At 41.3% G+C, this 15017-nt stretch overlaps 1 protein-coding gene and 1 pseudogene across 4 annotated transcripts in view; both read right to left on the bottom strand.

Annotated features, from left to right (window-relative positions):
• Positions 1–15017, bottom strand: part of TBC1D4 (TBC1 domain family member 4) — a 183099-nt gene that overhangs the window by 67937 nt on the left and 100145 nt on the right. For 3 of the 4 annotated variants that reach the window (XM_075061544.1, XM_032799889.2, XM_032799887.2), the window contains exons 2-4: positions 7273–7866; positions 5372–5461; positions 928–1032 (exon numbers count right to left, since the gene is read on the bottom strand). In XM_075061544.1, coding sequence (XP_074917645.1) covers positions 928–1032; positions 5372–5461; positions 7273–7866 — 789 coding nt within the window. Of the gene's footprint in view, positions 1–927; positions 1033–5371; positions 5462–7272; positions 7868–15017 lie in introns of those variants that run through there. The other variant, XM_075061545.1, reaches the window with a different exon arrangement.
• On the bottom strand, positions 5497–5579 carry LOC116836340 (U4 spliceosomal RNA; annotated as a pseudogene).

The raw sequence follows: 15017 nt of genomic DNA, 5'->3' as shown, positions 1-15017 counted from the left end.
GAAAAGGGCAACTAAAATTATTAGGGGTTTGGAACGGGTCCCATATGAGGAAAAATTCAAGAGGCTAGGACTTTTCAGCTTGGAAAAGAGGAGGCTAAGGTGAGATATGACAGAGATATATAAAATCATGAGTGATGTGGAGAAAGTAGATAACTTTTCCTTATTTACTTATTCCCATAACACAAGAACTAGGGGCCACCAAATGAAATTAATGGGCAGTAGGTTTAAAACAGATAAAAGGAAGTTCTTCTTCACACAGCGCACAGTCAACTTGTGGAACTCCTTGCCTGAGGAGGTTGTGACGGTTAGGACTATAACAGCATTCAAAAGAGAACTGGATAAATTCATGGAGGTAAAGTCCATTAATGGCTATTAGCCAGGATGGGTAAGGAATGGTGTCTCTAGCCTCTGTTTGTCAGAGGGTGGAGATAGATGGCAGGAGAGAGATCACTTGATCATTACCTGTTAGGTTCACTCCCTCTGGGGCACGTGGTATTTGCCACTGTCAGTAGACAGGATACTGGGCTAGATGGACTTTTGGTCTGATCCAGTACAGCCGTTCTTATGACAACACTTATCTACTTCATATAGCTGCAGAGATTCAGGGATTATTAAGTGTTTTGAGATCCTCTGATGAAAGAGGTTATCAAAATGTGAAAAACTGAGGGCTTATCTACACTTACAGTACCGCAGTACACAGTAGTGCCTAGTGATGATGCTACCTACACCAACCAGGAAGCTTCTCCTGTCAGTGCAGGTACTCCACCTTCCCAAGAAGTGGTAGCTTTTTCTCCAGGAGAAGCAATCCTGCTGACATAGCACTGACTACATTGGAGGTTCAGATTTTCCACACCCCTGAGCGATAGGATTATAGTGGCATAAGCTGGTAGTGTAGACCAAGCCTAACAGTTTATGTAAATTACTTACCAAAGATTCACTTGCACACTGGAACACGTAGCAAACATACTGGTTTATCCCAGGTTCAATAGATTCCCGACAAATAAAACCAAAGTGATCAACATGTTGTATACCCTGAAAATTTTTTAAAAAGCATTAGGGAAGTATTTATTTTAAAATGTATTTCAAAATCAGTTCAGAAATACAGTGATAATTGAATTTCAGTTCTTGCCAGTTATCTCTGAGATACCACCACTTTCCCCATACTGAGCATTTGTAGAGAATAAGAAAGCTGCACAGTCGCAGATATCAAGTATGGCAATTCTTTCTTTTTTAATGGCTGCCACCATCTATCAAAGAAAAAGTCATAGGACTTCTTACACACACACACACAAAACAAAATAAAAAAACAAACAAAAAATACAAACCCTAAAGCAACAGCAGTGAATAAGGCTCAATTTCTTTCCTCATGAAAAAATTTGACCTTAGCTACATTTCTCTTTGACTTATTTCGTTCAAATCAGCCCCTATCTTCTCATCTTACAACACTGGGAGGTAATTCAAACTATTCCCCTGTTGTAGCTCTGGACCTTCAATTCACTAAGTAGGAAGGGATAGATTTTATACATACAAAATGGCCACCATTCTGACCTTTATTTTGGTTAAACTAACATTTTCTTAAAGTGAGCCCCTAGGAGACCAGTTCCCAGACTCAGCATAAACAGTTTTAACACAAATCTAGGAAGAATTACAGCAAAATCTATTGCTGTCTTCTGAATTTTCTCATTTCCTTGCATAGGGGAAGGTGTATGGGGGAGGTGGGATGACACTTGCGTCACTGTACCTGAAAATAGCACAGCAAGCTTGTCTGCTAACTGTACTTCCAGCACTGTTCTCTAACAGGGCGTCTCGACTTGTCATACCAACGGGACATGTGATTGTTTATCGTTCTGGGTTACCCACAAGGTCAATGAGACTTAACAAGAAACCCACACAGCTGTCCGTGACACTTAAGATTATATATTATACATATAGATATATTAATTTTTTTTATATCATTTATATTTGTGGCTTGGTCAATTATACAAATTCAGGACATGCATTTTCCAGTCTGAAATGAAGCACCCTAGTATACTCATGCCACAGAAAAGCAACACATTTACTAGCGCAGAAGTAAAATAACCCTAAATACACTCTGAAGAGACTGCTGCTCTCTTTCATTTTAATCAATCTCAAGCTCATAACAATAAATATTCCATGCTATCACATTAGCTAATATATCTACAATAAAGGAAAGACTAACACAGGGTGTTTAACAGTGAACAAATGCTGATGAGCTCTGTGTAACCAAGTACTTGGCCTGAACAAATTAATATTTCATTTCTATGGACCATAAGAATTCTCTAGATGTTTTTGTTTTTATTGTTTTGTGTTTTTTAAAAGCAATGCTTTCACTAATATGCCACAGATGTTTTGGAAACACAGAACATTTTGTTAGCACCTACACCTCTACCCTGATATAACGCTGTCCTCGGGAGCCAAAAAATCTTACTGCATTATAGGTGAAACCACGTTATAGCGAACTTGCTTTGATCTGCTGGAGTGCGCAGCCCTGCCCCCCGCAGCATTGCTTTACCACGTTATATACAAATTCATGCTGTATAGGGTTGCGTTATATCAGGGTAGAGGTGTATTCAGTTTAGTTCTCAACAAGGCTTTTATTTTTGCCCACCCACTCAAGCTATGTTCTAGTGAAAGACTAAAACACCAGCATGAAACATAGTCTGAAGTGATTTATTGCTTACAAATGCCCAGTTTGGAAGAAGTTGTAGATGTCTCTCTAATATCCTGGGTCTGACAGGGTTGAGGTGGGTAAGGTAACCTTTTACTGGCCCAACTTCTGTTGGTGAGACCAGCTTTTAATTTACACAGAGCTCTTCAGGTTTGGGAAAACTGTGACACTAAGTACAAGGTTGAACAGATAGTTTAGCATAAGTAGTCAGCACATAGCGCACAGTCTGAATGTATATGCTAACTACTTATGCTAAACTATCTGTTTGACCTTGTACTTAGCTGTGATGCTTTGACTGAGTTTCCCAGACCTGAAGAAGAGCTCTGTGTAGCTCAAAAGCTTGTCTCCCTCACCAACATAAGTTGGTCCAATAAAAGACATTACCTCATTCACCTTGTCTCAATTAAGAAGAAAACAAGAACAAAGAGGACTGTCTAAGATACTAGGCCAGCTCCTACTATACTTTAAATATCAGTTACTTCACTGCCAGTGTCGTTCTCCTGAGCTGCCCATGGGTTCATCTGCTGTCTACCAGGACCCTCACGGAAACTAGCAGCTGCCACTCATGACATTACCCCGGTAAACACGGATTTTGGACCCAGGGCATCCACAGGTTCTCTTCTTTCCTACCTCTCCTCCTTGTGTGCCTGCCTGATCTGTGTATGCTACAAATATTATTATTTCATCTTTATCATTTGCCTACGTAGGCCAGATTTCCCTATTCCTCTTGCAGTCTCCTGTTCCCTCCACTGGAAGCAACAGTATATGCTAATCCCAGTTTTAATTTGCAAACTATGTAGCCATGCAACACAGATACAAGGGAAGATTTCAAATAGTGTAATTTTAACATCTGAAAAGAGTGCTTTGGATCAGATGCTGGTCTAAGAACCCTCAGAAAATGCATTTGGAGACCTTTAATAGGTCTTGTGCTCACCACATGGAATTCCCCAGATGCAGATTTATCATGAAACAAACAAACAGTGTGATGGCATGGGGCCCCCAAAATGCAGGACAAATCTCACACTGCTCCCAAAAGCAGCAGGCTTCTGGCACATCTCTACTTGCCCTGGTGGGGGGGACGCAGCTCCACAATACCCACTGTCCCCTCCCCCTAAAGGGCACGGAGACGTGTCAGCAGCAGTGCAGCAGGACTAAAATGGCTCCCTGTCCACGCTGCCTCCCTCCTTCCATGCAGTGCTGCACCCGGAAGCGGCCAGCATGTCCCTGAGGTGTGTGTGTCTGCGTGTTGCCCCTGCCCTGAGTGTCAACTCCACAGCTCCCATTGGCCGGGGGATGTGGCCAATGGGAGTTGCGGGGGCAGCCCCTGTGGGCAGTGGCACCCAGAGACACCCTGGCTCCCCTCTGCCTAGGAGCCACTGCCAGAGGAGTATGCCAGTTGCTTTGGGAGCCACGTTGCACAAGGTAAGCACTGCCCCCCGACTCTTTCTGCACACCAACCCCCTGAGCCTCCACCCAAACTCCCTCCCAGAACCCAAGCCTCCGCCCCAATCAAGGTACTTCACTTTATTTTCATTTACTTCCTATTACTTAGGATATAGGAGGAGGATGAAGGAAAAAAGGATTAAAAATGGGGGAGGGGAGATGAGAGAATATTCTTTTTCTTGGCTGGGTCCCCAGGGGGGGCTCCCTGAAAATGAAGCTGCGCACAGGGCCCCACTAACTTTAATTCTGCCACAGGAATTCCCAACTTTAGAGTTGCTGCTACTACTAAATTATCCAAATGAGGAAGAAACCATGGCTCTGTCCCAATCTCAGCTGCAGAGCTAGTCCCACATTGGGGAGAGGCACACACTTTGTATCCTGTCCCAAGGCGGCAGAACAGCTGTACTCCTCTTACTTGCGAACGCCCTCACTGAAACACAATGTCCCCACCGTAGAGCACCTCCAAACTGGAGACTTCAGGCTACTGACAAAATTGAACCGAGTGGCCCCTTCCTTAACAAAATTCACATTGAGCTGCAGGTGAACGATGACCAGAACTACCGCTAAAATTCACAGAAATTCACTAGTTCTGTGTATGTCTTTAGATTGTGAGCACTTTGAGGCAGGGACTGTGTTTTCCTTTATGTTTGCACAACTCCTAGCATTTTGTGGGAGCTAAAACAAACCAGTAAGTGGCATTTGGAGGCACAGAATTTGAATGACTGCTGCAAGGAGGGGTAACCCCTGTCATCTACAATGGTAGCAACTGGATGATTGATCAAATTTTAAAATTCATCTTCCTCCAGTACTGTCACCAAAACTATACTGTGGTTTATCACTTCTAAACTGTAGCATGTGTTCTTCTCATTCAAAACATGATTACCTCAAACATCACTCTATAGATTATATTTAACATTTCCAAAGTACTCTGGTGGGGACGAGGGGGTACAGAATAGCTGTCTTACCATGTTTTCATTAGGGTTCTATAGAGAAAGCCAAAAATCTAGTTGTACAGGTGTTTACTAAAACAAAGGTATAATTGTTTAAAAGAGACATATGATATACAACCACTATGTTTAAGGATAATCTGTATCATGTTTTCATTTAATCTTCTATAATCAACAAAAGCTTTGATTGCTTCTTTCTGCTGCCCACTGACTAAAATAAAGCCATCACAGCATCTCCAGATCAAAAAAGCCCCATCCCAGATGTACTGGAAGCTACCTAATAAATACGTACCTGAGAACATGAGGATATATCTTTAAAATTCTTTTCAAGCACAACAGATTTGGTGTCTGGGCTGATGAGGTTAATTTCAAATCGTCCAACCTTGAAAATAAAATTTAAATCAGACTGTTTTATAAGGCACAAATGAAGTTTTCAACTAGCAATAATCATACCTCAGATTAACTTCATTGGTTATGATACTAATACACCAAATAAAGTTCAATAACTGATCAGATTCTGCCATCCTTGCTTTAGCTCAGGGGTAGGCAACCTATGGCACACATGCCAAAGGCGGCACGCAAGCTGATTTTCAGTGGCACTCACACTGCCCGGGTCCTGGCCATCAGTCCAGGGACTCAGCATTTTAATTTAATTTTAAATTACGCCTCAACCATTTTAAAAACCTTATTTACTTTATATACAACAATAGTTTAGTTCTATATTACAGACTTATAGAAAGAGACCTTCTAAAATGTATGACTGGCATGCAAAACCTTAAATCAAAGTGAATAAATGAGACTCGACACACCACTTCTGAAAGGTTGATGACCCCTGCTTTACCTACTCAACGATGAATAGTAGCTTACTCAGTGAACGAAGATGGCAGAATTTAGCACTTACGGAAAAAGGCAAATGAGGGAGGGGAATTGCAGAAAATTTCAACAAAATGGCAAAATATTCAGTTTGGGGGTAAAACAAAACCAAAAAATATTGCAGGAAGCAGACGCAATTCATGAAAAGTTTTATTCCATCAACAGCCAGTTTTTGACCAGCCCTAATTAAAGCTCTGTTAGACTGACCTGAAACAAAACAATGTAAGTTACAAGCCTTATTACACCAACAATAACTATCCAGATGAGTTTTTTTAAATACAAATACAACAACAGTTTGGGTTTTCAGTTCTTTGCTGTTGTTGTTTGTTTGAAATAAAGGTGATGCATTTAGCCTCTTTTTAAATCAACAAAAACAGATTATTCGCTGCAGTGAATTTCCCTTCCACTTTCTCATGAACTGCTCCCCTATGGAGCTTGAGGGGTTTCTCAGCTAAGACCTTTTCACCACCAGTGATGGGCTGTGGGTTTCTAAATGGCAATATATTTCCTCACATCCGCTAGTGTTTCTCAAGAGGATGAAAATGCAAGTCTGTTCTCTAAAATACGGGGAAAAGAAAATTCCTAAGCATTTAGCAGCCTATCAATTTAAAAAGCAAAAGTCCTAATAACTTTCTCTTGTTTCCTTAGCACATATGTTCTGAAATCTTTAAATGAACTTCAGGGGAGAGAAAAAAGACTAAAGGGTTTGGGGATGAAGCTATTGAGCTGATCTTAGAAGTATAATTTTTCAACAGACTTTTTGCAAGACAGACTGTTCCTATTCTGGAAATGAGAAACTTCTTAGCATCACTGAAATTTATCATACACAGAGAATGAATCAAAATGCACTTTATTTTTCAAAGCTTTAACTGCTTCTCCTTTTAGTGTTACTAAAATGAACATTTTGTTCGCTCTGTTAAACAATGTTATGGATAGAGAAATCAATCCACAAAAGGGCTTGAAAGAAGTCTGAATACTAGCATCAGATTCTAAGACAAAATACACTGTTCTCTTAAATATTATGTTTATATTGTCAAATTAACAGATAAGCAATTATATTCCCTTCAAGTTTACTAACTTATATGATTTAAACTTTAGCTTCCCCCAAAATAACTGGGATAAAAATTATTCAATATTATTTAGAATTTCCCAGTATAGTTTCATGTATTGTAATACAAAATAGAAAACAAAAGTTTTTTGGCTTAACAGAAATAGTTTGCATAAGAAGTTTCAATATGCAGCAGTGACAATAATGGTGTAAGTCAAGCTCTCCTAATTCTATTGTATGCATGAAATTGCAGGTACTGCTATGGAACCTACCTGAAATAACATTGTTCTGTTCTTCTCAGAGTCTGAGGGTTGAACATGACTGGGTGCACTTGCATGTCTCCTGCGTGGCTGTGTTTTCAGGCTGGTGTCATGAACCCTCCTTTGCATAACTGCAGTGACGCTGCTGCACCGAGAGCGGAATTCCTGCTGCTCATCAAAGGCAGAATCCTCCAAAATTCGCTCGGGAAAGGAGACACGGGTGCCAGCCAGGTTGGTCTGGCCTCCAATTGTAAGGATCCCAGTGTTCCCGGTGGTGGTGCTCGTGCCATCTAGCTCCTCAAATGGACTATCTGATGGAGAAGCTGGCACATCTCCTTCATACAAGGTTAAGTCTGAGCTGGAATCTGTGCTCCGCTGCTCACTCAACAGTTTCAGGCGCTGGCGCTCATGTAGACTGAATTGCTCAATGCACTCATCAATTAGAGTGGAGGGGGCTTTCTTATGGGCCACAGTCACCTTTCCACAGTACAGAACCTCAAATTTTTGGGAATTGTAGAAGGCATCTTCACTATCCTTACCAGGCTTCGCATCCTCTTTCAGGGCTGCTTTGGACACTTGCCTTATGCTGCTGATCACATCAGGAACCTGGGTGACAATTAAAAATCTTCATAAGGAAACCAGACATTAAAGACCAAAGCCACAAATGTCCAACATGCAAGGCCTTTAAAAAATGGATTAGAACTCGATTCTGAATAATAGAATGTCAGAGAAAATCATCATTATCCTCAAGTGGATTTGGCAGAAAAGGCTTTGTTAACACAGTCCCAAGGATGTTCCGAATAAGATTTCAGTCTTAGGCAACAGAAATGTTCCTGCCAGTAACAGTTTAGCTACTGCAGTATGTGCCACGAACTTCATGCCTTGAAATACTTAACTAGTCATTCCTGAATCCTGTATGCACCATTTCAGATGGGTAAACAATGTCAAATATTTTTCTAGAGCCTTACAATTAAGCTACTAACAAACCCTTTAATATAGTAAGTCAGGCATACCAGCTCCAAAGTCTAATTGTGGTGCTTTGTACAGTCACATAGGAAATCGTTGGTTTGATTTCCTTGGTACCAAGGTGTACTGTGCAAAGCTTCACATACACAAGGCAACAAAGTAAGATGCCTACATTTCAGGGATATTGATCATACAGATGAATTTTGTAGTCCCTCAAAATGCTACCCTGTTAATCCTATCAGTGCATAGAACTAGTAGGCTACATTCACAACTTACATTATTGGCCACAACATAATTATTTACACTGGAGTTGCAAGTGCTTATCTGAAAATCCCGATTTTTCCATCAGCTACTAAAACCTGGTAGCTTTACTAACTAGAGTGAATTTTTCCCCCTTCAGTATGTTAATTTCTTCGAATGCTCCCAGTTACGTTTTGGCCTCAAATGCAGTATGAGCAATGTATGGCAATGGTATTCTTAGAGAGATGTTTAATTGTGGAACTTGCTTCCTATTTCTATTCAGAAAACCCATCTGTTACAGTGTTTAATACTATACTCAAAGAAGTATCTCATCACCTTTGAAATTGTTGCTCTGCATTATGGTTTACTGTAAAAGCCCTCTGATATCCTGATCGAAGCTTTCAGATCATGAAGCATTAATCTAACTCTTGTCGTTTCATGAGGTACCAGCTGTTAAAATTTGACTCTGCAGGGGGAAGGTTGGGGGGGGGGGGGAGTTCGTGACAATTAGGCAAGACAGTAATCAGAATAAAAATTTAAAGGATCACACTTCTCATCTAATTAGTTAGTTATGTTTTTAGTATTGATAAATCCTCTCAAAAGTACTTTCAAATTTAAATGTTTCCAGGTGCACGATGACCTACAATGCACAAATGAAATGAAGTGGCTAAACTATTAAGGAAATGGAATATTTTCTATGCTTAGTTTCATAGGGCTGTTGTAGCTCCCCTTGAGCCCACAGAAAGAAACTACTTATGAATAGGTCTCAACTGACCTTTCAGATTTTCTGGAGGGGACTGTTTCCTCATACTCCAAATAGCATTTATTTACGTTACTTAAAAGTACTATACTGACAATATTACTAAATTACTTGTCAGCAGCGCTTTTCAGTCCATCAACGAAAATAGCAGATAGACCAGTACAAAACTTGCAGGGCTAGAAGTACATCCTAGCACTGGTTCCAGGGTCAATCTATGGTGCTGAACTTGGTCATCAACATACAAACAGACTTTACTCTAACAAGGATACCCACCGAGAAAGTATCTCATGAAATTTCAAGTCCTTTGAAACACTACCTGTTAACTGGAAGTAAATTGAAAAGCTGTTTGTCAAGAAACTGTGAGCTTCATGGAATATTGAGTACAATGATAATATTGCATAGAAATGGAGACTGAAAAAATAATCTTACTCAGATGTGTTGTAATGGAGAAAGATCATTGTCTGTGCGCTAATACAAAAAATACCTCATGTCTAAACTGGTAATATGAACTTTATCAGAGGGGTAGCCGTGTTTGCTGCTTTTACAGATCCAGACTGAGTCCTGTGGCACCTTATAGACTAACAGACGTTTTGGAGTATGAGCTTTCATGGGTGAATACCCACTTCGTCGGATGCAGGTCACAAGCTCATGCTCCAAAACGTCTGTTAGTCTATAAGGTGCCACAGGACTCTTTTCTGCTAATATGGAGTTTGAACACTTTATATATCAAAATATTGCCAAGTAATAAAGGGACATAAGCCAAAGTGAATAGGGAGTAAGAGCTTCAATGAGAGATGTGGCAGACCAACCCCAAAATGTTCTCCAGTCAGCATGAGTGCAGGAACGGACACATAAAAGTTCAGTTTACAACTTTTAGGCTTGCTTAGCCAATCTAAGAGTATTATTTTGAGTGAAGCCCTGCGAGCTCTTAGAGAATATAGAATAGGCATGATGTATTCTTCATTTATTTACTTTTCTAACTTGTCTAAAGCTGGACGCAAGATCGTTATCTTTTGGAATTATTGACAGGTTATTTGGGGATAAGCGCTGAGAGCCATTCTTCAAAGTCTGGAAAACAAGACTCAGCAGTCAGAAGTCTGACTAAGGCCTGGTCTACACTACGCTTTTAAACCGAATTTAGCAGAGAGTTAAACTGATTTAACCCTGCACCCATCCACACAACGAGGCCCTTTATATCGATGTAAAGGGCTCTTTAAACCGGTTTCTGTACTCCTCCCCGATGAGAAAAGTAGCGCTGAAATCGGTATTGCCATGTCAGATTAGGGTTAGTATAGCCACAAATGGATGGTATTGGCCTCCAGGCGGTATCCCACAGTGCACCATTCTGACTGCCCTGGACAGCAATCTGAACTTGGATGCACGGGCGAGGTAGACAGGAAAAGCTCTGCGAATTTTTGAATTTCATTTCCTGTTTGCCCAGCGTGGAGCTCTGATCAGCACGGGTGGCGATGCAGTCCCAAATCCAAAGAGCTCCAGCATTGACCATACGGGAGATACTGGATCTGTTCTATCACAGCTCCATTACAGAAAACGAAATGACAAAGCATTTGAAAAAATCTCCAGGCTATGATAGACAGAGGCCACAGCAGGGACTCAGCACAGTGCTGCGTGACAAGCATAATGGAAAGCCAAAGAATCAAATGGACGCTCGTGGAGGGAGGGAGGGGGGACTGAGGGCTCCCAGCTATCACCACAGTCCACAGTCTTCTGAAGGCATTTGCAATCTATAGGCCTGAGCTCCCAATCCTGAGAGGTCAAAAAACATTGTCGGGTGGCTTCAGAGTAATTCGTCAATTTACACCCCACCCCCATGAAGGAAAAAATCGTTTCTTGCCAATTTTTCATGTCACCGTATGCCTCTGCATGCTGCTGTAGATGCGGTGTTTACTGGCGGCGTTACAGCAGCTCCCCTCCCCTTTCTTCCTGATGGCAGATGTACAAATGTGGAAAACCGTTCTCGCCCGTGAGTGCTCAGGTGGCCTCAGGGAGGTTACGGGGCGCCTGGGTAAAAAGGTGACTCCCTGTCATTCCTGACAGACGGTCAAAATGCTGGGTAACCGTCCTCATCATAGCAGCTGGGAGCGCTGCAGTCCACAGCCCTCCCACCCCTTCGTGTCCAGAAAGTTCTTAGTATTCCCTCGGACTATATAGCAGCGGGAGACTGGCGTCCTCCTCCCTGCACCCTTTAATGTCCTGCCTGGACTATCATAGCAACTGGAGGCTGCCTCCCCTCATATTTATCTCACTAAAAAGTCAGTGATTTCTATATTCCTGCATTCTTTATTACTTCATCACAACTGGGGGGATAACTTGCCATGATAGCCCAGGAGGAGTGTGGAAGGAGGAAGTCAACGGATGGGGTGTTCGGGCACCCCTAGATGCATGCAGCTCATCATTCTGCGGGATCTCTGGGGCTCTGACATGGAGCGGTTAGTGCTTCTGGCTCTCTAGTAGACTCTGCCCATCTTCTAGCAGGGACTGACTATTTTTAGACAAAACATAAGAGGGATGACCCAGGAATCATTCCCTTTTTGTCATATGCCCCGGCCAACCTCAGGCAAGGCGCCAGGACACCCTGACGCAGACAGATGTACAAAATGATTGATAACCGTATCTATCACCAATTTACTATGGCAGCGGATGCAATTAGGGATGGTAACATCGCTGCTACCTTGCCAGGCAAATTGAATGCTGCTGAGTAGCACTGCAGTCCCACGTCTTTCAGCAGCATCCGTTACACATAACGGTGACAGTGACAAAGGCAAAAATTGGCATCCATGGCTTGCCATGCTTGGCATCTGCCAGGGCAATCCAGGGCAAAAGGGCGCAAAATGATTGTCTGCCGTTGCTTTCACAGAGGAAGGATTGAGTGACGACATTTACCCAGAACCACCCGCGACACTGTTTTTGCACCATCATGCATTGGAATCTCAACCCAGAATTCCAAGGGGCGGGGCAGACCGCGGGGACCATGGGATAGCTACTGGATAGCTACCCACAGTGCAATGCTCTGGAAATCGACACTAGCCTCGGTACATGGACGCACACCACCGAATTAGTGTGCTTAGGGAGGTGCACTTTTAAATCTGTTGGTATATGAAAGGATTTTAATCATCTATAAATATTTTATTAGTTAATCCACTACATCAAACTGGGTCTAGTTTCTAGTGTTCGAGTAAGGAGAGAGGAGCTGTGATGTTTTCAGTATGCTGATGATTCTCAGCTCTGCATCTCCCAAGGTCTGCATGAAACAGCAGCTTGAAAGCAGGTGAACTAGCTGCACCTCAGCCCAGATGAGGCAGCTCTGAAGGCCAACCAGAAGAAAAGTACAGAAGTTTAATCAGGGGGACTGTTGTGAGGATGTGTGACTACCTCTTGTAATGCAGGTTTCACTTACAATTTAGAGCTCATATTAGAGCAGAGGCTGCTGCTGGATTCACAGGAATCAGCTGTTGTGAAAAAGCACACAGTCTCACCCCTCCTGCACGTAGCAAGGCAAATATGATCTTCCTATGGGATATGGATCTTGTAGGTTACTGCAATGCACTATCTGCAGGCTGCACCTTAAAACCATATACTGTAGAAACTAAAGCTAGCATAGAACATGGTTTCAGTGCTCCCCAATGGGAGCATCTGACACCAATGCTCCACCTTAGCCAGAGGCCAGATTTATTAAACATTTTGGACATGCTCCAAAATATCTTTGTTCGCAGGTGTAAGAGTGCAAGCAGGTTGAGGGTGGGGGGAGAGGTTAGATATGCGGCTGTTACAGGCCTTTTGGAATGGAGGGTAAATACCTTTTTTGTGGAGAAAGTATTATAAAAGGTGTGTACACACACACACACACACACACACTTTATAGCTAGATAGACAGATGATTTGTATAGTGTACTTTCAAATGGAGTGCTCAGAGCTTTGGATAGGTACTTTAATCTATTTATTTAAGTAAAAGTAAGGAATCTCTCTGTGCTTTACAAATACGCTTATATGCTGGAATCCTTACTTATCCCAGTTTAACTACCCATTATGGTATTAGATGAAAGCATATGATCATTTTAAAGACAAGTATGGTGGGGAAAAATACATGTTAAAACTTACTGGCAGGACTTGCAAACAAGTTCAAGTACTGTTTGTGAAAGTTTTAGCATAGGTGTCTAGCATTAATATCATCAAGTATGTAACAGTTTTGCTTGTCGTTTTTAAAGTGGCAGAGCTGATAAAGTTTAGACTTTGGAGACTACTTGTTTTGATAAAAGATGCATGCTGCAACAAAGAAAACAGCACAAAGGAAAACCATCGTTATGGCTCTAGAATGGGACAAGTAACTCCATGGCAACACTGGATCTTCTTTTCAAGAATACAAGCCACAAGAGTCCTAGTAGACTATTCTCCCTTCAGTATTCTTAACTGCATTCACTGAATGGAAGAATGGACCCCATAGCAAAATATAGCACAAAATCAGAAAAGGTTTCCAGTTTCCACCAAAAATTAACTACAAGCAGGTTATTCACAAAGTTTCAAAAAAGCACAAATTCATACTTGCTACATATTGGCATAAAAACAGCTAAATGGGTTTTTAGACTTCACTGTGAAATACACTACTTCGATATAATGCCACCCGATATAACATGAATTTGGATATAATGCGGTAAAGCACTGCTTCGGGGGGGCTGCACACTCCGGTGGATCAAAGCAAGTTCAATATAAAACAGTTTCACCTATAAAAAACGTTAAGATTTTTTGGCTCCCAAGGACAGCGTTATATCAAGGTAGAGGTGTACATACGGAAACTGTAATGCCTTAAGTTGATTTCTAACTTCATAAAGCTTCTAATGGGAACTTAAACATCACAAAGGCAAACTGTCCCAGTTTATTTAAAAAAAGCAAAACAGAAGTCCACTATTCTTACTATATTGAAAGTTTCTTACACATCTTAATACTCAGTCTGGTTTAATGTATTGAACACCTTCTGTTGTTAGTAGAGGCTACTCAGCTCTAAATTAAAATCACACATACACGCCGAGTTTTAACTTTACTAGTAGGTCAGATATATTTTCTATGCAATGTTGTTGTAGCTATGTCAGTCCCACAATATTAGAGAGACTATGTATTTTCAAAATAGGTCTTTGACAAGGTGGGTGGCAAGCACAAAGAACGCTCTACATCACCATTCGAAGAGTGGTAGCTTCGGGTTTGGATCCCAGTTGAATAGCTGAGGCATTCTCAAGCTACACTGAAGTAAATGACAATGTTTTTAATGAATAGCGGGTACCTAATAATAGATTTCTGCTATGAATAAAAGTACAGAAAGTTTCTCTCACTACAGAAGCTGGGAGTAATTTCACTACATTTTCTCAGACAAACTGAGTTCATTATATCATACTCCAGCCAGTCACGAGGCTTCTAGACAGTATCAGTTGGTGCTTCAAAAGCCAAGAGTTTCCTGATTTGGCACTGGAACCACACGGGCTACACAGGATTTGAACAGCCACATTTTTATCTTAAAAAACAAAACAATACATGTTCTGTTTACAGTTAACAGGAACAGAGAAAGATTGGGGAAATAATGGCATCAAAATCATATTTTTAGGGAACCTGTACAGACATATTTACATAACACTTGAGAGAGTCTTTTTATGAGGCTTTCAACCTCTGACAGATTAAAAATTCAGAAAATAATTAAAAACCAAGGGAGTGCCAGTATAATGAAACAAGCAATGAATCCATATGATCTGCTGAAGCTAAAAAACTTTCAAAAGAATAACTGGTG

Source organism: Chelonoidis abingdonii, chromosome 1, assembly GCF_003597395.2.
Source record: "Chelonoidis abingdonii isolate Lonesome George chromosome 1, CheloAbing_2.0, whole genome shotgun sequence".
Lineage (NCBI taxonomy): Eukaryota > Metazoa > Chordata > Testudines > Testudinidae > Chelonoidis > Chelonoidis abingdonii.
The sequence above is the reverse complement of the archived record's forward strand: the minus strand, read 5'-3'. Positions and strand labels throughout refer to the sequence as shown.